The sequence below is a fragment of the Aptenodytes patagonicus genome, chromosome 3 (genome assembly GCF_965638725.1).
Source record: "Aptenodytes patagonicus chromosome 3, bAptPat1.pri.cur, whole genome shotgun sequence".
In the NCBI taxonomy this organism is placed as follows: domain Eukaryota; kingdom Metazoa; phylum Chordata; class Aves; order Sphenisciformes; family Spheniscidae; genus Aptenodytes; species Aptenodytes patagonicus.
In genome coordinates, this window is record NC_134951.1 from 22,578,824 (window position 1) to 22,601,258 (window position 22,435).

The 22,435-nt window shown below is 37.7% G+C and overlaps 1 protein-coding gene across 1 annotated transcript in view; it reads right to left on the bottom strand.

Annotated features, from left to right (window-relative positions):
• Nucleotides 1–22,435, bottom strand: part of SNTG2 (syntrophin gamma 2) — a 313,450-nt gene that overhangs the window by 106,594 nt on the left and 184,421 nt on the right. The window contains exons 7-8 of the mRNA XM_076335436.1: nucleotides 10,690–10,777; nucleotides 3,008–3,099 (exon numbers count right to left, since the gene is read on the bottom strand). Of these exons, the coding sequence (XP_076191551.1) occupies nucleotides 3,008–3,099; nucleotides 10,690–10,777 (180 nt within the window). The remainder of the gene's footprint in view (nucleotides 1–3,007; nucleotides 3,100–10,689; nucleotides 10,778–22,435) is intronic.

The window sequence follows — 22,435 nt, forward strand, 5'->3', positions numbered from 1 at the left end:
TAAATTACATGAACACACAGAAAATCATGATTTACTCTGGTCTCACTTCACTTATTAGAACATCATTTTTAGACAATTCAGGGAAGCTGGATTTTCAAACAAATGAAAACCTACTACGTTTCCCTTTGCATCGTAACTATCATATTATTCAATGGTGTCTTACACAGGAATTTGTTTTATTTCCGGTCTTTTTTTTTTTCACCCCCAATTTCTCCAGAGAGCTGGCCTGGACATCTAGAATATTTAGGTATCTAGGAGAGTATCTCTACAGTATTTTCTTCATTGTTTTGTAGTTAGAATCCTTCAGGTAACCTGTAATCACTATCCTAGAGACCACCTCCTCTGAACGTTTTATGTTCTGCTCTGAAACTTCACATTGTGTTTAATAAACCACTTATAAGACACAGATGAATGTATCTACCACTACCAATCTCTATAGTATTTGTCACAGTGCTCAAGCACAAAATAATTAGGTGTGAAGAGAGCACTTCAGCTCCTTTCTCTGTGTTCCAGAGAACCCTGTTGAAGTGCTATACTGCAAATTGCTCTGATATTATAGGGAGGATGTATATAAATCCTGAAGATGGTATCACATCACATATAACACATGCTTCACAGCAGAGGTGATAAAGATATATCTAACAGAGGCAAGCTAGCACCAGAACTGAAAATGGTATAATCATATTAGGCAGAATGAGCTTGATGTTAACATGGCTATACTACTGTCTATATGATATAAGCTAGTATCACCACAACATATTCTATTGTGCCATGTGAATGTTACAGCCTGAATACAGCATTAGCTCAAGTGTCTCTATTATTATTTTTCAGAACAGACATGCTGAATGACAGCTTGGTAAAATTGGCATAACAGTAATTCCTTACCTCTCATTCACGTCCTTTCCTTTACACTGTGCGCTTTTTGGAGCAGCATTTCCACTCATAAATATATGGACATTGTCTAATATGGCATGGATCTGACTGTGGTTAGGAAGGTACATACAACTGCAACACAAACTTACAAGATGCAATATTCAAAGTGAGTCAGATCTCCCCTACCAAGGTCACGTTGAAAAGGGATTTAAATATCCTTAGCCTTACTGGGCAATACCATTATAGGAAATGTCAGTTCTGCTCTTCCTTTACTGTAAAAATGAAAATATCTAATTAAAAAAAGTAGAAGCACTCACTAGCTGGTAGTTGAAACACATTTATAACCACTTTTGAAGATCTGATCACAGCTCAGTTACACTCACAGCTTGGTCTGATAAAAGTTTGACCACACACCTCCAGCGGACCATCTCAAAAGCCAGTCATTCCTGCTCAGAATACTTGGAACCTTGCTTTTGCATTTCACAATAAGAATCTGGCAGTTTTTCATTTTGTTTCCTATGAAGGGAGATCATGACTTTTTTACTAGGCTAGATATAAGGTAGATTGTTTTGCTTTATTTCACTTCTAGGTCATAGTGTCTGGTGCATACATAGCTCCTCATGTGACTTTATGTCAAGCTTCAGAAAAATTAAGTGCTGTATAAAAGCAAGCTTAGTATTCCCCTATTTTACTTTCTGGTTTTCCACTTATATTTCAAGCTTATGCAGAGTCTTTTGTGTGCTACCTTGGAAACTAACTCTAAATTACTCTGTTACAAGTCTACAAAACTCCAGCCAATTATTTATGTTTTTATAATGCATAGAATTCAAAGTGTGCAATGCCCACAGTACAGTCATAATGATTACTGAAAGTTATTATGACCATAGCCCTCTTCTTATAATGTAAGCTCTTTGGAGAAAGGACTTTTTTTGTCTGCAGAGCACCTGGTGGACAGGCATTGCAGAATGCTGGACCCTGAGGACAGATTGGGGTTATTTAGTAAGACAACAATACAAAGTAAATAAAGGTAATAATTGTCTGGGTCATTAAAAACAAATAACCATGAAACCTTCTGTATCTATGCTCAGTTTGGACCCCAAGCACTAAGGTACAGGTATCAGCACAGCAAAGCATATTTCTATTTATTTATTTATTTATCTCATATATATATTTATATTATATATATCTTTATCAGATGAAAACAAGCCTTAAGGATTAGTTTAGAGAGACAGTGCTCAAAAACGTGCAAAGCTTGGAAGAAGTACAGTAAGCAGCAGACACTGACATCTCTGGCTGAGTAGGAAAGAAAAGGAAAAACAGAGGAGAGGAGAAGCCTTCACTCCATTCTCTGGGCATTCCTTCTGTAAAGTTTAATATCCAACTGAAAGACTACAGCTGCAATTTGTTAGAAGCTAAACAAGTTTTGAGCATGAAGGTCCATGTCCTTCTACAGCTAGTATTTACATCTTCAATCTTCATTTTAAAAGAGCAACATTGTCACCTACTAAGACATCCTATCTTCTTTGGCTTCGGTGACTAGCATTTTTCCTGGAGAAAGGAATTTTTTTTTCCCCACAATGCTGCAATTAATTCAATCATAGCTGTTCACTGCAGAAAAAAGAACTGAATATCCTCTGGATTAAAGAAACAGACTTTTTTTTTTCCCCTAAGTCTGCTTTCCCATTTTATTTCTTTCTCTTTTTCTCCCTTTCTTTCCTATCACGAAAGTTTGCTTCAATAATTCAATTTTACATTATTTTCTAAATTCCATGTACATTTCAGCATCTCCAGCTGGACTAAATTCAACAGTACAATACTACAATTCAACAAAGTATGACAAAAGTTCACAAGAATTCATGCCTAAACAATGATTAAATCTTACTGTGCTCACTCCTACAAGCTTCTCAGTTGCCTCAGAGTAAGAACCTAGCAGACCAGGGCCCCATGTTGGCTACTTTGCAAGTACAGAATTTTACAGTATATGCACTTAAAAATCAATCAAACAAAGAAGCAAGCAAACAACAGCAACAAAAAAATTAGGGTAGTCTTACAGTCCTATACTAACATTTTGAAGCTGAGAATGGGAAGAGAACTTACACAGCTTACACCATGTTTTTATTATTCATTTGCTTACAGTGTTAGTTGAGTTTCCATTTAAATGTAAGCCACTGTCAAAGAGAGGTGATGAAGCTCCACTGCTGTGATCACTGGATGGTCCAGGGGAACCTGGAAATCAGATCATGAAAAATAATTGCTTATGTTAAAAATACATGTATATATCAGGCAATATCTATTCCAGCTGTAAAACACAGGAAGAATTTTTAATATAAATCACCAAACCAAGCCAGAAGTACTACTTGCATTTTAGAATGACAGCCAATAAAATGCCCATATGCTATACTTTATGTCCAGAAAGAAAAAAGGTAGCTAGATGTCATTTCATAGAGGCTGTGCTCACGGGAACTACTTGTATGCTTAAATGTTTGCAGGATTAAGCCTTTTTTCACCGAGAATGAGATATGCAAAACCAAGTAAGAAATTGTTACACAAATCCCATTAATTTAATGAATAAATTTCCTATTGAGTGTTGAAAGCCTCACCTTAGAATATAACCATGGACTGTATTTATAAACAAAGCTAAAAAACTCTCAGGCAAGTACTAACTGTACACATACATACACTTTATTAACGGATATATCTTTTTCTTAAAATGCCAATGACTTTCAAGAATGATGCACCTTCTCAAACTGAGAAATTAAAAGCAGTCGTCTTGAAATGTTGATACTATGTTAATATGTTAAGATTACACAATTATATTCTTCAAGATACCTCTTCCTTTAGCAGTTATGTATCATGATCCTGCTTTAGTAGTTAAAGTGACTCCAGAAAAGCTTAATACTTTTGTCACATACAATAACGGAAACAGCACAAAGCCACATCATTGTGTAATTTTTGCTACAATGTAAAATGTTAACGTGTATATATACAATTACTATCAGACAGCACTTGGTCTTATCAATAAAGCACATAAAATCATTTTCACAGCATTATATTCATCATCACTGAAAACTCATTTTTCCATCTGAAGAAGTCACCTGAAATTGCCTGTAAATCATTTCACATTAATAGGTCTGTCAAGTCTAACATCACAAAAGTCAAAAAGTCATTCTTCGTCATGTATTTTTGTATGTATCTATTCCACATATCTGGAAGATTTAGCAAAATGGAACTTAATTCAACAAAAGCTCATTTTCTCCATAACAAATCTCTGTCAGTTCAGTGCTGAGGTCTCAGAATTATACCCTCAATTCTAAAGTTTCAGCATGTTTTCATTTGGTGTCCTTTCTGTTCAGCAGTAGATGATGTGAGCAGAAGGAACCGTTATGCTTTGCTTGTATGGGTCTAACCCAAGCGCCGACTTTAGTAGCTAGTTACATTTTGTAGCTACTATATATGTACAGTAGACCACAAAAATCTACGTTCAGACTCACAGATGACCACAGTGACTTGCTGGAACAGAAGATAACTTCTAATTTTTTAAAATAAAAATAATGAAATAAAGAAGTTGGCATTAAATTATCCACTGAAGAGTCTGCCTGTTGGGGAATCCCACTGTCTCCGGCAGGAGACAACTATGACAGGTCCATTAGTCAATCAGATTCTTGAAGTGGAATTATCCCACTTCTTCAGCAATTTGAGCATGTCAAAAGACAGGAATTTAAGTATTTTCAAATCTCTAAATCTAGGTTTTACCATAATACAAAATACTACATTAGAATAATTTATTTTTTTAAGTAGAGAAAACTGACATCCATTGCATGGGAAAGCTAAGAATAAAAGGTTAAGGAACAAATTTCCTTCCTCCCACAGTGTCCCCGAAAATTTGCTTTTCCGTTCAGCAGCTTTCTTTGGTTTTCTGAGTCACAACAAACTAGCCTCTCTCAGGCTATGCCACCTCCACTACTCAATTGCAAGCAAGTTCACAAGTCTTTTAGTCTGCTCCCTGCCTGTTCTGCCTCACTCACTTATACACTACTCCTTCATGGCCTCGTTCGGCATTTTAGAAGCTCATAATGTATATGCTCAACTGCTTTCATGGAAGGTGCAGTGCTCTCGTCTCTCCAAGGAGCACTGTTTGCGTCCCTACATGGCAGCCCTAGAGAAATCAGGTAGTCTTTCCTCCCTGTTCTTAGAACAAAACACAGTATGTACACATATATGATATACATGATACAAAATATATTAACACAAAGTAAATCTTGCACTATCTGCTACTGTAGCCCTTGCCCAAGTAGATGAGACTCCAAATCAAGTGTTAGGTACCAGTCCAAACTCTGGAACGTTAGTTTGAGAAAGACTGTCAAAACAAAGTGTTTTTGTAAAATAAAACATCTGCTACAGGTAACTCCCCCATCCATGACCACAGTACAGTATCCTGATGGGTACTGATGCCAGAAAAAAGGTATTTGGGATGTTTTGAGATGTCCAGCAATCATTATTGCCTAGCTGTCTTCTTATCCCCCCCCAAATCATAGTTAGATGAGAAATACAAACCTACACTATGACAGGCTTCATCTGTTTAATTTGCTTTTTCTCAGCTGTGGCATTTTTGTTCTCTTGAGAAGGCTGGGTATCCTGTGGAAGAGATCTTCGCCTGATCTTTACCTGGCCAATAGCTGAGTATTCTCAGAGGAAAAAAAAAACTTACCCTGTAAGGTGAGAAGGGGTCAGAGAGAGAGAGAGAGATAGCAAGGATATAGGAGTCTGCAGTTCACAAAAGAGACTGAGATGCCCCTGGGGGTAGCAAGAAAAAGACAGGCAGAACTCCGAGGTGAGGGAAAGAAACTTTGTAAGGATCACAGGGGATTTTGCAGAGCTAGCAGTAACTCAGGAAATCACCAAGCTAGCTGACACTAAACCTGAAGCAAGAACTCATTTGCAGTGGTACAGGTAGGAGCTGTTTATAAATCCTTTTATATTCTTTTTGATAGAATCACTGAGATTTTTCAATTAAAAAGTTAGGTATTCTACTACTTATTTTAATAAAGCCTGGATTTTATTTGTAACTTTAAAAGCCTTAAGCTTTCTAGACCTAGAAAGGTCTCTGTTAAAGTTCTGATAGAGTCCCATCAACAGGTGATTGTTTATTTCAGTCAGTGAATTACACTAAATCTCTAAATAACAAACAAAACCCCCAAAACGCAGGACAGCAGATCAATGTACAGCAAGCAGTCAGGAAGACTTTATCCTTTACAACATTCTTGCTGAATGATACTGGAGACCTCTTGTATATAAATAAAATCTCATTTATCTAACTTGCTAATTGTCATAGACAACCTCCAATAGACAAAAAGCCCATTCCAGAACAACCACAAAATTAAAATCAAAGGAAAACTCCTGGTGATTTTTAATTTCACTGCAAGCTTTGCAACTTCAGAATATTCTGATAATTTGGTATAACTATCAAAAATAAAAATTCTGAAGAGAGCCTGTTTTAGCATAAAATGTCCTGAAGAGTCTTCCCAGCAGCAGTGAATCTTACCTAAAAGGGTCCTACAAGTCCTGCTCAACTCTGCGATGGATAATGGACTTAGCTCCAGAGAATCTTTAATGACAATACCCAAGAGCTGATGCCCTAATTATTCTGTAACAGGCTAACAAATAACCCTCATAGCCACTAATAATTTCCTGACCCAGCTCCAAAAAACAAAATTCCTTCCTTTGGTTTCCAGAAACACAAATGTATCCTCTCTCTAGCTGACAGTGACCTTAGAGCAAACTACAGGCCATGGGATGAGGAATCATCCTAGCCATGGAGCCAGACAACCCAATGAAGCAGACAATTAATGACCCTACTGGCCTATGCTAACTTCTGATCCAGGCCTGACAGTTTTTTGAGAAAGAAGTACTTGCCCTATGCAAAATTATGCCAAGCATTCTGCAATATTTTATAAAATTGTTGATCAAATTCCTGTGGCAGAGAATATTTGCTGGCATAGTTTAATTTACTATTATAGACAGCCTCATAATAGTCTAGTAAGGGCTAAGAATCCCAGGCAGCTGTGAAAGAGACAACTATCAGTACTGGCATACCACCCTGGGTTAGGTCCTCCTCCAAACACAGAAACAAGCAGTCCTTGTCTCACCCTTAAGTGCCAGTTAATCAGTATCCATGCCTAAACCCATGCCAAATCCTGTATTTGTTGTTCACAATCCATGAAAGAGTGAAGCAACCAGAAAAATGTGGTGAGAACTGTAGGCAGATATTTCCCTGTTGTGACACCTTGTGCTTTTGCTAGCCATGGCATGAGATAGTGTAGGGAAGGAAGAGGTATGAGAAGGAAGCAGCAGAGGCAGATGCTACTCCTGATGATGTACTTACAAGAAATAGTAATAATACTGGTTAACAGAAAGAGACAGTATGGTTGCATTTAAAGTGAACACACCACAGTACTAAAACTGCCAGCATAGCAGCTGATCTGACTGAATGCTTGAAGGTAGGGGACCATGTGCCTGAGTCTTCTGGGATGCTAGGAAAGGCCAAGATACTTCAGGTTTATGCATGTATGCACTTAAATCTTGCCTGCAGTGTGAGTTGGGAAGTCCTTTATTGCATAGTAGAATTGCTACTTAGCTTGTTATAGGTGTCACTGATGCTTCATGACTGGAATTCCCTTTTGTGCATGGGCTTGTGAAAAGCTCTTCTTGAAATGGGGTGCTTTGTCCACCACTGCTGTTCTCCTTAACTTCAGTGTATGGCCCTAAACCAGACCTATTTTCCATAATTTTCTACACCTTATTCACTTATTTCCTCACCACAAGAATGAGTATTTATGTCAAGTCACTTACCAAAGATCATCTCACTCATTGAGCTTTGTTTCAGCCTGTATTGGATGGCTGCACAGAACATCCTGGAGAGGAGCAGGTGAGCTCTGTGCTGAGGTCCAGGTTCAGTTCAGAAGAAGGGTCATTTCTTAAGTTCCTCAGCTGTCTCATTATACTTAGCAAGTCCTTTTGTTGAGCATGTACTATAGGACTGAAGGCGTGGGGTCATACATGGGACTGGGCAGGGTAGTATGCTTGCCAAAGACTTCCTCATGCTCTGCATAAAGGAGGCAAGTCTAATAAGCTGCCCAAAATGAGCAGTTTGTATCCAAGATGTCTCTTTCATTTAAGAAGCATTGCTTCTCTGCTGTGCTTGTTGACAGTCTGTGATAGCTTGTCTAAAATGGCACTGTCTTCCCTATTCCAAACAGGTTTTCTTTGAACAACAGTACTCAGGGGCAGACTCCAAATGGTGCTAGCTGGCCACAGGCCATGAAACAGGCCCTTTGAAAGAGAATGGAGGTTTTTGTAAGGTGAAAGTTCCTGGTTGAAGTGTTCAGGAGGCTATTTACCTACAGAAGTTTTGCACGCACCTCTGGTCACACGGAGATAGATGATGATCTGGTTGCCCTGCTAATCACTGCTTTCTCTTTCCAGAAACAACACTTTGTGGAAGCAGTGCCATGATCTCAGCTTCCCAGACAGGAATGGCTGCAGTGCCTCCTGGTGAGAACGGCAACGCAGGCGTCAGCTAACTTCCTCTTCTCTCCCATGGGGTACCAAGAGGGCACCAATATTCCTGGACCTGCGTGAACTCCTTGTGAAGGTGGCAGCTGTCTGACATAGAGTGTGTACTGTGTGTTAAGTGGCAAGGTTTTGGGAGGCGGGGTGGCTCCAGGGGTGAGAGATGGTCAGGGGCTGCCTTGTGCCAGACACAGCCGGTTCCAGCCAGCTCCAACGGACCCACTGCAGGGCACAGCTGAGCCCAACAGCCAAGCTGGTAGCATCTCTGGGAAACTATTTAAGAGAGGGCAAAATGCTGAACAGCAGAGAGAGGAGTGAGGAAAAAAGTGTGAGAAAAAATCATACGAACCTCAAGGTCACTGAAGAAGGAGAGGGAGGAGGTGCTCCAGGCGTTGGAGCAGAGATTCCCCTGCAGTCCATGGAGAGACCATGGTGAAGCAGGTATTTTCCTGCAGCCCATGGAGGACCACGTCAGAACAGATACCCACACTGCAGCCCATGGAGGACCCCATGCTGGAGCAGGTGGATATGTTCTGAAGAAAGCTGCAGCCTGTGGGGGACACATGCTGGAGAAGATTTTTCCTGAAGAACTTCAGCCCATGGAGAGGACTCATGCTAGAGCAGTTTGTAAAGGACTGCAGCCGGGGGCAAGAACCCACACTGGAGCAGAGTAAAAGTGTGAGAAGGAAGGAGTGGCAGAGAGGAACGCTGTGTACTGACCCCAACCCCTCATTTGCCATCCCCCTGCACCACTTGCAGGGGAGGTAGAGGAGTCAGGAATGAAGTTGAGCCTGGGAAAAGGTGTGGGGGAAGGTGCTGTTTCAATTTATTTGTCTTCGTTTCTCACTGCCTGAATCTATTTTAATATACAATACATTTAATTAAGTTTCCCCAAGTTGAGTCTATTTTGCCCATGATGGTAATTAATAAGTGATCTCCCTGTCTCTATCTTGACACAAGAGCTTCTTCATTCTATTTTCTCCCCATTTTCTGTTTGAGGAGGGGGAGTGAGAAAGCAGCTGGGTGGGAGTTTGGCTCTTAGCCAAGGTTAACCGACCACAAATGATAGAGTTCAAGTGTGTATGTGATGTCAGTCAACAAGATGAGATAAAATTGCTAGTAGGACTGTCATAACCACAAATGAATATGGTCTACAACACAGAAACTACTGGTAAGACCCTGCTAGCTTGCCAAAGTCATACCTAAGCTTGGATACAGTTATCCAAGGCATTATAGATATTAGTCTATAGTTGTCTGATGACCTAGGATAGAAAATCTGAAGTTTCATTATAAGGGACACTGACCAGACAAAGATCTCCAAATATAAACATAAGATTTCTTCAAATTTAGATTCCATTTTCAAATGGAAATGATATGCAGTAAGAACTGAAATAATGGTTTTAGCATGAAATGTATAGTTCAGCTTAGTAGAGGCCCCTCAAGTTTGTTTTCAACAGGTGTAAGAATCTAGATGAAATGACAGATGCTCTTCTAACGACCAGAGCTAGACCTATGAGACCTATGATTCTGTTGAAATCAAGAAAAAACGAGTACATAGTTGAGCCCAACTTACCTAAATCCCCAAAACAAGACACAGTTTAAATCTGTTTGGCTTAAGAGAATCATATGTAAGATAAACTGGAGCAAAATTATTTGGTCTGATTAAGTTAGCTGATATGTTATGTACACTTTTCTACTTGCAACATTGATTTAAAGTGACTATCTTGAATATTTATATTTGCTAACCAGCAAATTGTTCATAAACAGTGCATTGTTCATAAACAATTTACTATTGCTACTCTTAAACTACTCAGTTGTCACATCATAATTCTGCTGACAAAAAATTATCAAAATATCAAAGTAATTTATGAAATATGCATAATTAATGCTATCCATTTGTTTGGTAAGTGTCCTGAAAATACCTTTCAGTGTGAATGTATGATTCACATGTTTGTAAACACTATTTTATTGTATTCAGGCAAAGCTTCTGTAGAAAAACTTTCAGATATCACTCATGATTGTACTGCATTTTAATGAGGTTTTCAGTTTTATTTTGAATAAACTATACAGAAGCAGTCATGCAATATGCATTAGATTCTTATATGTTAAGCAATAAAGTACACACACAATTCTCTATTTCTTCCTGTAAAACACTCAAGGATTGAATTCCTATTTCTGTCACTGTCATATTATGAGAATACTGCACAGAGGAAAACAGATTACTCCTATCCATTAATTTCCTCTTACCTAATGGGAGCTTTAAAAATGATGGAGCTTCCCTGAGGTACTGAACAGTGATGGTAACTTCATCGCCAGCGTTTCGCAGTAGGTGTACCTGTCAGTGTGACAAATAACAGCTACTTTAAACCAAAGAACCACCAGTCATGGAAAGCACATTACTTACAATGAAATCAACATCTCTGTTGATCTATAAGAAACTCAGTATGAACATTTCTGACTGGGAATGAAGAATAGCTTGAGGGTCAAGCCACACCAACAACGGATAAGAGTAGGCAAGACCAATGGAATAACCTGAGTAAATAATTTGGTGGGCAACCTGATTTTATATACCAGCTGAACACAACTTCTACAAACAAATTCATTTTATAAAATTGGCATAGGGTAGTAGGGAATTATGTGTTTATGTAGATATAATACATTAATTGTGTGTGTATAAACAAACACATAAATACTTATTAATACATCATACATATCTAGATCTTAAGTATTTGGTTTGATTAATTTACGTGATACATTAAGCACAGTTCTCTGTTTCAAATATAGCCTTGATTTTTGTGACTGTCTTCATTATCTGAAAGTATTTGCTAACCAGAAGGGAACACGTATACACACACATATGTGTATAGACACATGTATTAAAACATCAGAATTTAATTAAAGGCATAGCACACTACTGTGTAAGGAGCTTTTTTAAATGCAGAGCTTCAAATAACGTCTTTGATGGAACTCGATTCCTCCTACAGGGCAGAGGTATTCCCCAGTTTCATATCCATGACACTCAGGAAACAAGTATTGCATTTGGTTTGTATGTGGCCTGCACACAGGGTCTGCAGCCCTGATCCCGTGTGTCAGAAATGGATGCTAACGCCTGTGGCCTCTAATCTGAGCACAACCAGAGCATGCATGTATCAAGCAGAAAAGTAACTAACCACAGCAAACTAACTCCTATAGATGTATTTACTGGTCTAATGTTGTACTTGGAGGAAGCTGGTGCCTGTGTTGCTCCAGACCACTATTTTAGCACAATGCCACGCTGGCCAACATCACGAGATGCAGGATTACCTCAAACATTATAACTCTTCCTCTTGTGCACCTGAAATAATGCTTCCACCAGTGACTGATGTATTCACCTATACGAAAACCTCAAGCTTATGCCTGATGGATATGAAAACCCAGGATGTGTGAAGAAATCAAGTAAGCAGTCACAGAGGTTATGAATTTTAGGCTATAAAAATATTCCGGAAAAGAGTGAAGTGATATGAGGTGTTCTACTCAAGTCAACGATTTTGTGGACAATTGACTACAAGAGAACCTGAGGTCTCATTGTGGAAAAAAACATTGTGGAAAAAACCATTATGATCATTGATTTCTGACTAAACCCTCTCAGGATGATCACAGTAGGAATAACCAGGAACTGAAGCACAGCAAAATTGGAATGCTTCTTTAAGGTCATCCAAGAGTGTGTCAGGACTGCAAACCAAACCAATGTGTCTGGAGTTCTAATGTATAAGAACAACTATGTCTCCTGAAATCCTCTGCCCCTTATTTCCTGCAATGTTTTAGGCATTATTTATTACTTACTAAGGACTCGAGATGATTGGTACCTCTGCTACTTCTACCCTACTGTTACAAAGATAGTTCTTCCCTTTATTTGCAGACTATTATACATATAAAATATATATGATATATATGAAACAGTCTGATATCTATAAAGGCCTATTTTATATATATTAAAATAGACTAATATATATACATATATGCAAAATTTCTAGTCAAGATTCAGCTATCACATTACTCTTAAATACTTCTGAAATTCTGCAGTAACTGGATGCTTTGTTTTAAATTTAGTGCCAGATTTAAAGATTCTGGATTTCTACATTATCTTCAATCATAAGTTCTAGTTTATCTTCAAGTGAGGTAAAGCTCAATAGTTTAAATTTAATTAAACTAAATTAAACTAGAATAGAATTAGAATATTAAAATAGAATGTTTGTTTTGTGGATTTAGATCAGCTACTTTGCACAAAATGCTCAGAAACTCATGAAATCTATGTCAACTCACATAAACCTTTCCTCAAAAGTAATGCTTTAATATTAGGGTATTTATATAGAACTATCATCACATAATATTTGGATGCACCAGCAAGATTCAAAATGCATATTCCTGAACATAATTCCATTTTGGAATACATCCATGATGAGTTTAATGGAGCTAAAAAGAAGCACGTCTTACAGACCTTCACTATCATTCTGCCATATATAGCTGAGCTACATATATATACACATATATACACACACACACATATAAAGGTTATGCTTGCTTTGTTCAAAAGCTGAAACAGACTCTTATAATAGTCATACTGGACCATATGTGAAAACATAGTTCAGACACACATACAAAAATTTGTATGTATTTCATATATATGTATATCTGTATATAAACTGATCTAGAGATGAAAAATGCCTATGATAAAAATTGAAGAAACTATCAGTATATCCTTGTATATGTTTAAATTAGACTGCGGTCACTTTTCAGTCTCCGGTTGATGAATTTGTCTTCCCAAACTTCATTAGTATCTGCATTAGGCCTTGAAATGAATTGATGTTCTCCTTCTAGCCCAGCCACACCACCTAATGACTCTGCACTATTTATGCTAAACTACATTGCAACGGAGCCTTCACAATGACATCAAGCGCTTTTAAATGTGACCAAAATGTTTATAAAAGACAGTAAATAATTTTTTTGGCCACACTGTACTGATAGAACCACTGAATTTTGGAGTCATTGACCAACAAAGCATAATTGGAAATATTTTCTGTAAGTGTATGTATAAAGTTAACAAATAGTGAATTACTTTATTATCTTTAAAAAGAAGTAATTAATTATGAAATTACATGTAAGCACTTGAAACAGCGGATGTGCTTCACTTCGTAATCTTGCACATAATTGGGTAGTGAATATTATTATAATTAAAAAAAAAAATCACTTGTTTAAATTCCTGACCACTACATGAAAGTTGATTTGGTCCCAGAAGTGGAAAGACATTTATTTGGCCTGATCCTCAAAAAAAATTCCAAGCTCAGGCCAAGTACATGTGGCTGCAAAAAATTCAACAAGTAAATATCCTGCAGGCAGCCGCGCTGACATCTGCAGCATATAGGGGGTAACAAATGCCCTGATTTGAAATTAGGAGGGTAACGCATGTTACTTATATGTGCATGGGGTGTAGGTGCCCAGGCGCTGGCAGTGGGGGCTTCAGGGGGGGCCTCTGTGAGGAGAGGCCGGGGCTGCCCCGTGCTGGACACAGCCGGTTCCAGCCGGCTCCAACCGACCCACCGCAGGGCACGGCTCGGGAGGGGAGGTAGAGGAGTCGGGAACAAAGGACTGAAGTTGAGCCTTGGAAAAGGGGTGGAGGGAAGTTGTTGGTTCAGTTTTTTTGTCTCTGTTTCTCACTACCCAAATCTATTTTAATTGTCAATAGAATTAATTACTTTTCCCCAAGTCAAGTCTATTTTGCCCATGATGGTAATTGGTAAGCTATCTCCCTGTCTTTATGTTGACCCAAGAGCTTTTTCATCCTATTTTCTCCCCCTCTCCTGTTGAGGAGGAGGAGTGAGAGAGCAGCTGGGTGGCCATTCGGCTGCTGGCCAAGGCTGACCCACCACCACGGGTTCAAGACAGTTTTAAAAAAAAAAAAAGTTAAAGGAAGAAGTGCAGCAATGCTATCCACAGAGTCTAGGTTTAGTGAATCCAGCCTGGGTGCAACAATGCCAAAAAGGTGATATGGCAGGAAGAGAAAAGGACACCCAATGTATTCCCTTCCAAAGAAAAAACGTCAGAAAGTCAGTAGCAGGGTAGCAGGTGGTCAGAGTTGGCAAAAAATACAAGATCCTGTCACTGAATGCTGCTGTATCTTGCGATACCATTTTACTCATCACTGTGCGGTAAATGTATTAGTAATGCTGACTTTAGCTTACAATCAGTGTAGCAACATCAGTATTTTGTAAAATCCAATAGATAATTTAAAAAACAACAAATTTATAATATAGTCACAACACTGTACTGAAATATGTAATGGGAAGAAACATAAACCAAATAAAATTAATACTGAGAATTCACTTTCTTATTTACAATAGGCTTTTTAGAAAAGCAACAAATGTGAACCATTTTAATTCTTTGACTTTGCAATAACAAGGAAGAATTTTAACTTCCTAATAAACATTTTGAAGAAAACTTTCAAACACAGCATAAGATCTATGTTTCCTCTTAATTAAGCAAAGAATGTTCACACACAAATATTTACATTTGTCAAGAGATGAGAGGAGACAGCATGACAGACATACTGCCTAATGTACGTTTGGAAGATCTTAGTCAAATATTATGAAGAGATAATCAATCCAAAATCTGTACAGAACAAAACAAAACAGTAGATTAGAAACTGCTGCAGAGCATGAAATTTCATTTTTTATTTCAAATGATATTTTGAAAAGGAAAGAACTCTAATATTAATGTTTTGGTTTAAAATTACCAAGCAGTAATACCTTAAAAGATACTTATACTGTATCATACTCTCCTGCAGCTACTTTGTATTCTTAGGCAGTGTCTGAAGAGGTGGTAGTATTGAACCACACACATACTAAGAAAAAAAAATTAATTTCAGTGCTCACAAGAAGGTGTTAACAGTATGGAAGGTCACTAAACAATGCACTGCTCTGTGATGCTGAAGCTTTCACACAAGTCCAGTAATTCCAAAAAGACAAATCCAGTAGCTTTGGAGTAACATTCACTGTTGCACTGTTGCCTTACTGTAGTATTACTATAAAAGGAGAATTGTAAAAGTGAGTGTTTTTTTTCTTCAAATAGTTGATTAAATACATTTATTGTAGCTAACGGGGTGTGTGTATGCACTTATTTGTGTGTTCATACGTATGAAGGAGAAAAGGGCATCAAAGGAAATGCTTGCTTTTCATGCTGGCTCTCATTTGCAGATTTTGCATATCTCTAAGTGCATTCATCAAGCCAGGGTTTATTATGCTTCTCTTTTTTACATGCATTTCTCAAGAATAGAACAGAGAGAATGTTAAAAATATAAATAGGAGTTTCTAGATCTCACTTAGCTAGTTACAGTCCAGAGGCTGCAGAGAAAAATATGACTCATATTTTAAGAAAACCAAATGACCTTTGTTGCCTCATTTTTACTGTCAACACCCATTTTAGGGAAATCCTATATACCTAACTCAGGCAGGCAAGTCAATGGCACAATTCATAGCTGACGTGCATTCTTTTTAAATTCTGGTGCCTTGTGTTTACCGTGGCTTGCTCGAAACCTTCAAACATACCCGATCATTAATATTCACACTGCTCAGGGATTTAGACAGGGTTTTGGCTGTTTGAATCAGGTTCTGTCTTATTATAGATCAGAACCGTAACAGCAATTAAAATTGAAAAGGAGCACGTCTTTGATGAATCAATTCGTGTATATGGCCCTTTAGCTAAGGTCTATTCCGAGAGCAGAAGTCACATCATTTAACTTTGGCCATTTAAAAGATTCAACTATAAAGTAGTTGTCAATATTTTTCCTAGAAATCAGTAAAGATCTTAGGATAAAAAGGAATCATCACCTGCAGGTGTCTATCTCTAAATAAGGAGAGTCTGGATGCTAGTCTTATACTTTAAACATCTGAAGTTAGATGAAATGAATCCTATCTCGCACCTATAGATGAAAATTTAAGATTAAACACCTAACTCAGACTAAAAGTCTGAAGCAAAAACTCTGAAGTAAAAGGAAGTGAATTTCCTATGAATGTCTGATCTTGAAGTACACACATTTCACAAATAAAACACTTGAAATTCATATGAAGTGCAAGTCTTGGGCTTGACAAATACCTGGGTGGAAGATTATGTACAAGCCTGTAATGCAGCAGGCAAACAATCAAGAAGTTGTAGTAAAACATATGAAGAGAATTAGATCACAACATGTAATAGTAAAAAACCCAATGAAATCTAGAGAACTAAAAGTTTTAAAAAAATCTTAAACCCTCAGAATGAAAAAGGAACAATAGTACTTAAAATGCCTCCTAGACTAAAGCATGTTTGGAAGTTTTTTTGGAACCTTGGCAGTTTCAGCTCAACGTGTGTAAGTAGAACTGAAAAATCTGATACTGTGCTTTTACGTCTATGAGTAGGTAAGGAAGATGCATGAAAAACAGAGACCTCACAGTACAAGTAGTCTTTAAAATGACAGTGAAAGCAAAGTGGCTTTAAAAAAAAGCTTACACAATTAAAATTGGATTGCAAACAGTATTAGAAAAGCATGAAGCAGAATTAAGTTAGTTCAAGGAAATAATGATTTCTTGACACTTGTCGCTTTTCCATTGTTCAATTATGAAGTGGTTTCCAATAAATACTTCTGATTCTTATCTTCTTAGATAAGAATCTTAGACAATATCTTTGCAGTATTCAATGAGCAATACTGTCTTCCTTAATGCTTAATTGGCTACTCCAAAACAAGCATTTGTGTCTGAACAATTTATACAAATATGCTAGGAAAATGACAGTCAATTTATTAATTCTGCAGTGACTTGCAACACTCTTCCAGTCTTTCCATTTTCACTTAGGTATCTTATCCTATAATTAGAAGTAAAATTATTTTTACAGAAATCTATCATAGATATCCTGCATAATTATATACCATGAATCAAATAACTTTTCCTTATACTTCTCTACTTTACCAGTACTATTCTTTGACATTTGTGTATGTGCCTGAAGACATTTGCACCTTTCATAGTCATTGAGGAAATCACGGAATGAATTACACAACTTGGTATAATATTGCCAATGAGTCAAGCCACTCCTTTTTTGAAAATCTGTCCATGACATACATGTGAGTAGCATCTTGTGGTTTTATTTCCTCAGATTGTGATGGATAATTAGCTTAAAAGATTAGCCTTCTATATGGCTACTGGAAGATAATCCATATATATATATATTTAAAGAAGAGTATATATTTAAAAGAAGAGTATGAAGAGGATGAAGGGATTGAGAGCAGCCCTGCCGAGAAGGACTTGGGGGTACTGGTGGGTGAAAAGCTGGACAGGAGCCAGCAATGTGCGCTCGCAGCCCAGAAGGCCAATCGTATCCTAGGCTGCATGCAAAGAAGTGTGGCCAGCAGGTCGAGGGAGGTGATTCTGCCCCTCTGCTCTGGTGAGACCCCACCTGGAGTACTGTGTCCAGCTCTGGAGCCCTCAGCATAAGAAAGACGTGGACCTGCTGGAGTCGGTCCAGAAGAGGGCCACGAAAATGATCAGGCACCTCTGCTATGAAGAAAGGCTGAGAGACTTGGGGTTGTTCAGCCTGGAGAAGAGAAGGCTTCAGGGAGACCTTATTGCAGCCTTCCAGTACTTAAAGGGGGCTTATAAAAAAGATGGTGGCAAACTTTTGAGCAGGCCCTGTTGCAACAGGACAAGGGGGAATGGCTTTAAACTAAAGGGGGGCAGATTTAGACTAGATCTAAGGAAGAAACTTTTTACGCTGAGGGTGGTGAAACACTGGCACAGGTTGCCCAGAGAGGTGGTGGATGCCCCATCCCTGGGAACATTCAAGGTCAGGTTGGAGGGGGCTCTGAGCAACCTGATCTAGTTGAAGATGTCCCTGCCCATGGCAGGGGGGTTGGACTAGATGACCTTTAGAGGTCCCTTCCAACCCACACTATTCTATGATTCTAATATATTTCTATTTCACTCTGGCCTCTTCCTATTACAATATGAAAGATTCAGGGCATTAGTTTTGTGACAGATCGTTACTGCAATGTTCTGTAATCTGTCTTTATAAGTGGATCAACTTCTCTCCTCTTTCTTTTCTGCAAACTGAGCTTTAGAATATTGTAATTAACAATTTCAGAAAGCCATCAGTAGCCTGCAGAATATATACACATATCCAAACATACAGATATGCATAAGAAAAGCTATAAAGTAGGTAATCACTACCATCACTAATTTATTAGTGGTCTCTTACCTCTGTTGTTTATTCTACAATTTTTATCTGATCATTAGATGAATGCTTATATTACTTCAATTTTGAGAAATTTTATTTTACCTGTCATTTTGCAAATATGTAATATAGTCTCTATTTTAATGAACTAAAATTTAAAAAGATGAGACAAAGCATGGGAGAAAAATGGTGAAGTAAAAAATTATTTTTATGAAGTAGTTTCCGTCCAGAATATTGTCATGGCTACAACATAGCAACAATAGTGACACAGTACTGCACTGTTACTGATACCACCCATAGATAAAAGTATTGTACTCTCATCCCTCTACTGAAATGTAAAGCCCTCAAGTAACACAAAAAAGACAAAGCTGACCAGCATCAGACATGTATGGACACTTCAAAATTTTCTAATTACCCAGAAAAATACAGAGAATAATGTTGTATTTTCAGAGGATGCTATTAATGATCACTTCCAAAGTGAAATGAATTACACTCAGAAGGATGGCATGACTGCAGACACAGGAAAGTTAACTGCAAGTTTACAGTTACAAAGGGAAAGATGGCCCTTATTGGGAATGGCTTTTCAACAAGATGATATATATATATTTCATATTATTATGAATGAGTAATACAGATTATTAAATTATGAGTCCCATGCAAAGTTCGTAGTTAAAAACAGCACTTGCATACCACTGAACTGGGCTTGCTATGCAGTTACTGGTCAGAGGTAGAAGAGATTGGAAAATCTTGCTGAAGTGATCAATTTCCTTGAATAAAATATAGAGATTTTATACTTCAGAATAAACTACAGGAAGACAGAGAAGAAAGATCTTAGGTAGGCAGGCAGCAATTCTCCAACTTGGGCTGCATGTGTATTTTGTCAGATATATCTTACTGGGACAGATGTCAGTGAGTAGGTGAAACATTTAGACCTCGATGAATTGAGATTTCTAGTGCACCATGAGCTCTGCACCCAAATCACACTGCTGCTCCACTCCTTGATATAATCTACGAGCTTTCTCATGACATTCTTGTGCTTCAGCAGGAACTGGGGTTCACAGCAAGCTTTCACCACAGCTCATAAGGCACAACTCCCTCTATGGCTATAGGTATATAAAAAACTACCAAGTATAATACAACTGCACTACACACTAAGAGAAGCCATAAAGTTTTTTGTTTGTCAAAGAATCAGATCTAAATTCAGAGGCAGAAAAGGTATTAACTGGAGACAAAACACACAGAAAACTAAAGCAGGAGAGGGACTGGTGCTTTTCCCATTTCTCCTTGTGCTTGACTTTTTTTTCATCCTATTATATTCACATAGATTTGCTACCAGTCACATCTTGCCAATCAGTCCCTTTAGCTGGATGAGTATCTAAGGAGTCCCCATCACGGTGGATATGTAACAGCAATTGGTATGTATGTCCCAGACTGGGCACTGAAATTGTAGAGAATCTGCATCTTCCAATTCAAAAATAAAACATGCTATTCTCTGAGAAACTAAGTCTTATTTATTATCACTTTTAAAATGTCCCCTCTCCATTAACTACCTATCAAGAAAATGCAGCTTATGGAAATTTTCACAGATTTAAATTAAACTGCAATTTCTCTTAGTTCACTCAATTAGCACTTTTCTCTTATTTCTGCCTACAAATGCAGTAAAAGATGTTTTTAACCACGAAGTTTCATTATTAAGTTAAACAAGTAACACTGCTCCTGTATGATATAATTACCAGGAATTATAGACAAAAAAGGAAACTATTTAAATGTTTTTTCATTATTTTGTACATTATTTTTTCCAATTAATTACACACTTTAGTCTGTGTTTCACTTCAAAACAATGCTTACACTAGTATCTGGGATATGAAAGATACTGACACATATTGTGCATTGGAAAGTATATTCTGAGCCAAATCAGCTGTTCCCTGAAGCAATGGAAGTTTAAATAAAGTTGCTTAAGGCTAACTATTACCTGAAGCATGAAGACCCATCCCTGAGAAATTAACTTTGCCATCCTTCAAAAAATTCCAAGAATATCAGAGCATTACAGGGACTTCTCTCTGGAAATTCAGGTCAGTCTCAACTGTTATCCATGTGCTATAATTGAAAAAAATTCAAAGCCACAGAACTCACAATTCTAGAATAAGCAGTATGTTTTATTGTTCATCTACTGTTACACATTACTTGGAAAAAAGAAGAATCGTCTCAGGTATCATAAAAATCACAACAGACAGAAATGGCCAAATTACCAGAAAACAAACATACTTAGACTGAAACTTTATTAAATCATTACTGACATATCTGGTATGTCAGCAACACATACTATAGTATTAAAGTGACACTTCTAGTTCAAATACACATACACATATCTGACTGAGCGTGGTTGGAAACGTGTATGTTTAAGTGGAATCAGAATCTGTAGAAACGCAAACATTTCCATCCCAAACGCAGGCCTTTTCAAGCAAACAATTTGGAGCAGTCTAACCCTGCAGGTTCATATTCTTCAAATATATTTGAAAATCTAGATGATAGTTAAGTGGTTGTGTTTATACAAACTCCAATTGGCACAGATTGAGCTAAAAAGACTAAATGCAGGTTTTCATGTAGCTGTTACTGTTGCCATTTTCTTTGTCAGTGTTTGCTTGTATTCATAGCATATTTGTAGAGTTCTCAGAAAAGGATTTTATCTGACTAGAAGTGCCTCTGAGGAGAGAGATATCAGCCAGAAAACTTCTGTCATCGTCCACTGGTATGAAATGATGATGAAGGTAATTTCAGTTGAATGATAGACAATATTTAATGAAGGCTGTCTTGTGCTGCCAAGTGCAAAAGCTAAACCAGAAGCTTTTGAAGCTATCAAACTCAGCAGGTCATAGGCTGCGTTCTCCTATTTAGAAATTGTTGACAATTTGGGCACTGCTTCCTTTTCTTATAACAAACTTTTCCACAATGATCCTTTTGTACTAAGTCTTCCTAGTCTAATAGATGTTTCACAGACATCCAGTTAATACAGGACTAAATGTAAGAAGCACTGAGAACTGCTTTGGTGTCTACACATTCACTGCTGAAGTACAAGATAGAAGTCCTAGACCTACGGACTGATCAGCTCAACAGACTGCCCTTCACTTTAGCTCAAGCATAGAATTTAGTTGTAATCATCCATATGTTCACCATTTCAGGCTTAAAGAACTGGGGCACCTAGAAAATAAAAAACATTCCTCTTTTACACTGAAATTCTTACAGCATGTAGAACATAATAGGATAATAGGAATACCTATGGACAAAATTCAGCACTGTTTCATAGTAATAGTACTCCGGTATGTCAGCCTTCAATGCTTTTGTTTCCACAACTCCCCAAGCATGAAAGTGCTACTATCACCATAAAACAGTGGATCATCTGCAATATTCAGTACACATCAGAAAGAAATTTGTGTTAGGCAAGGTCCCATACCTGAACCTTCTGCACACTATCTCAGGACCCCAGCCCATGATTCCTTGCAATTGTGCTACTGTACAGGCCAGTATTTATTCAGCACACGTCATCATAAAGTATATTCCTTTATTCAACACTAAAAATTTCCTGTACTGGAAAAAATCATTCTAATTGATGAGAGGAACATCATGCAAATCTCACCGACATGTTACAGTCTTCTGAAGAATTAGTTTCTCTTCCCCCAGAGTCCTGATTACAGGTAGAGCCATATTTGTTTAAATACAGGGCTATACTTTTTTCTATTAGACTTTTTGCTGTCTAATACCATAC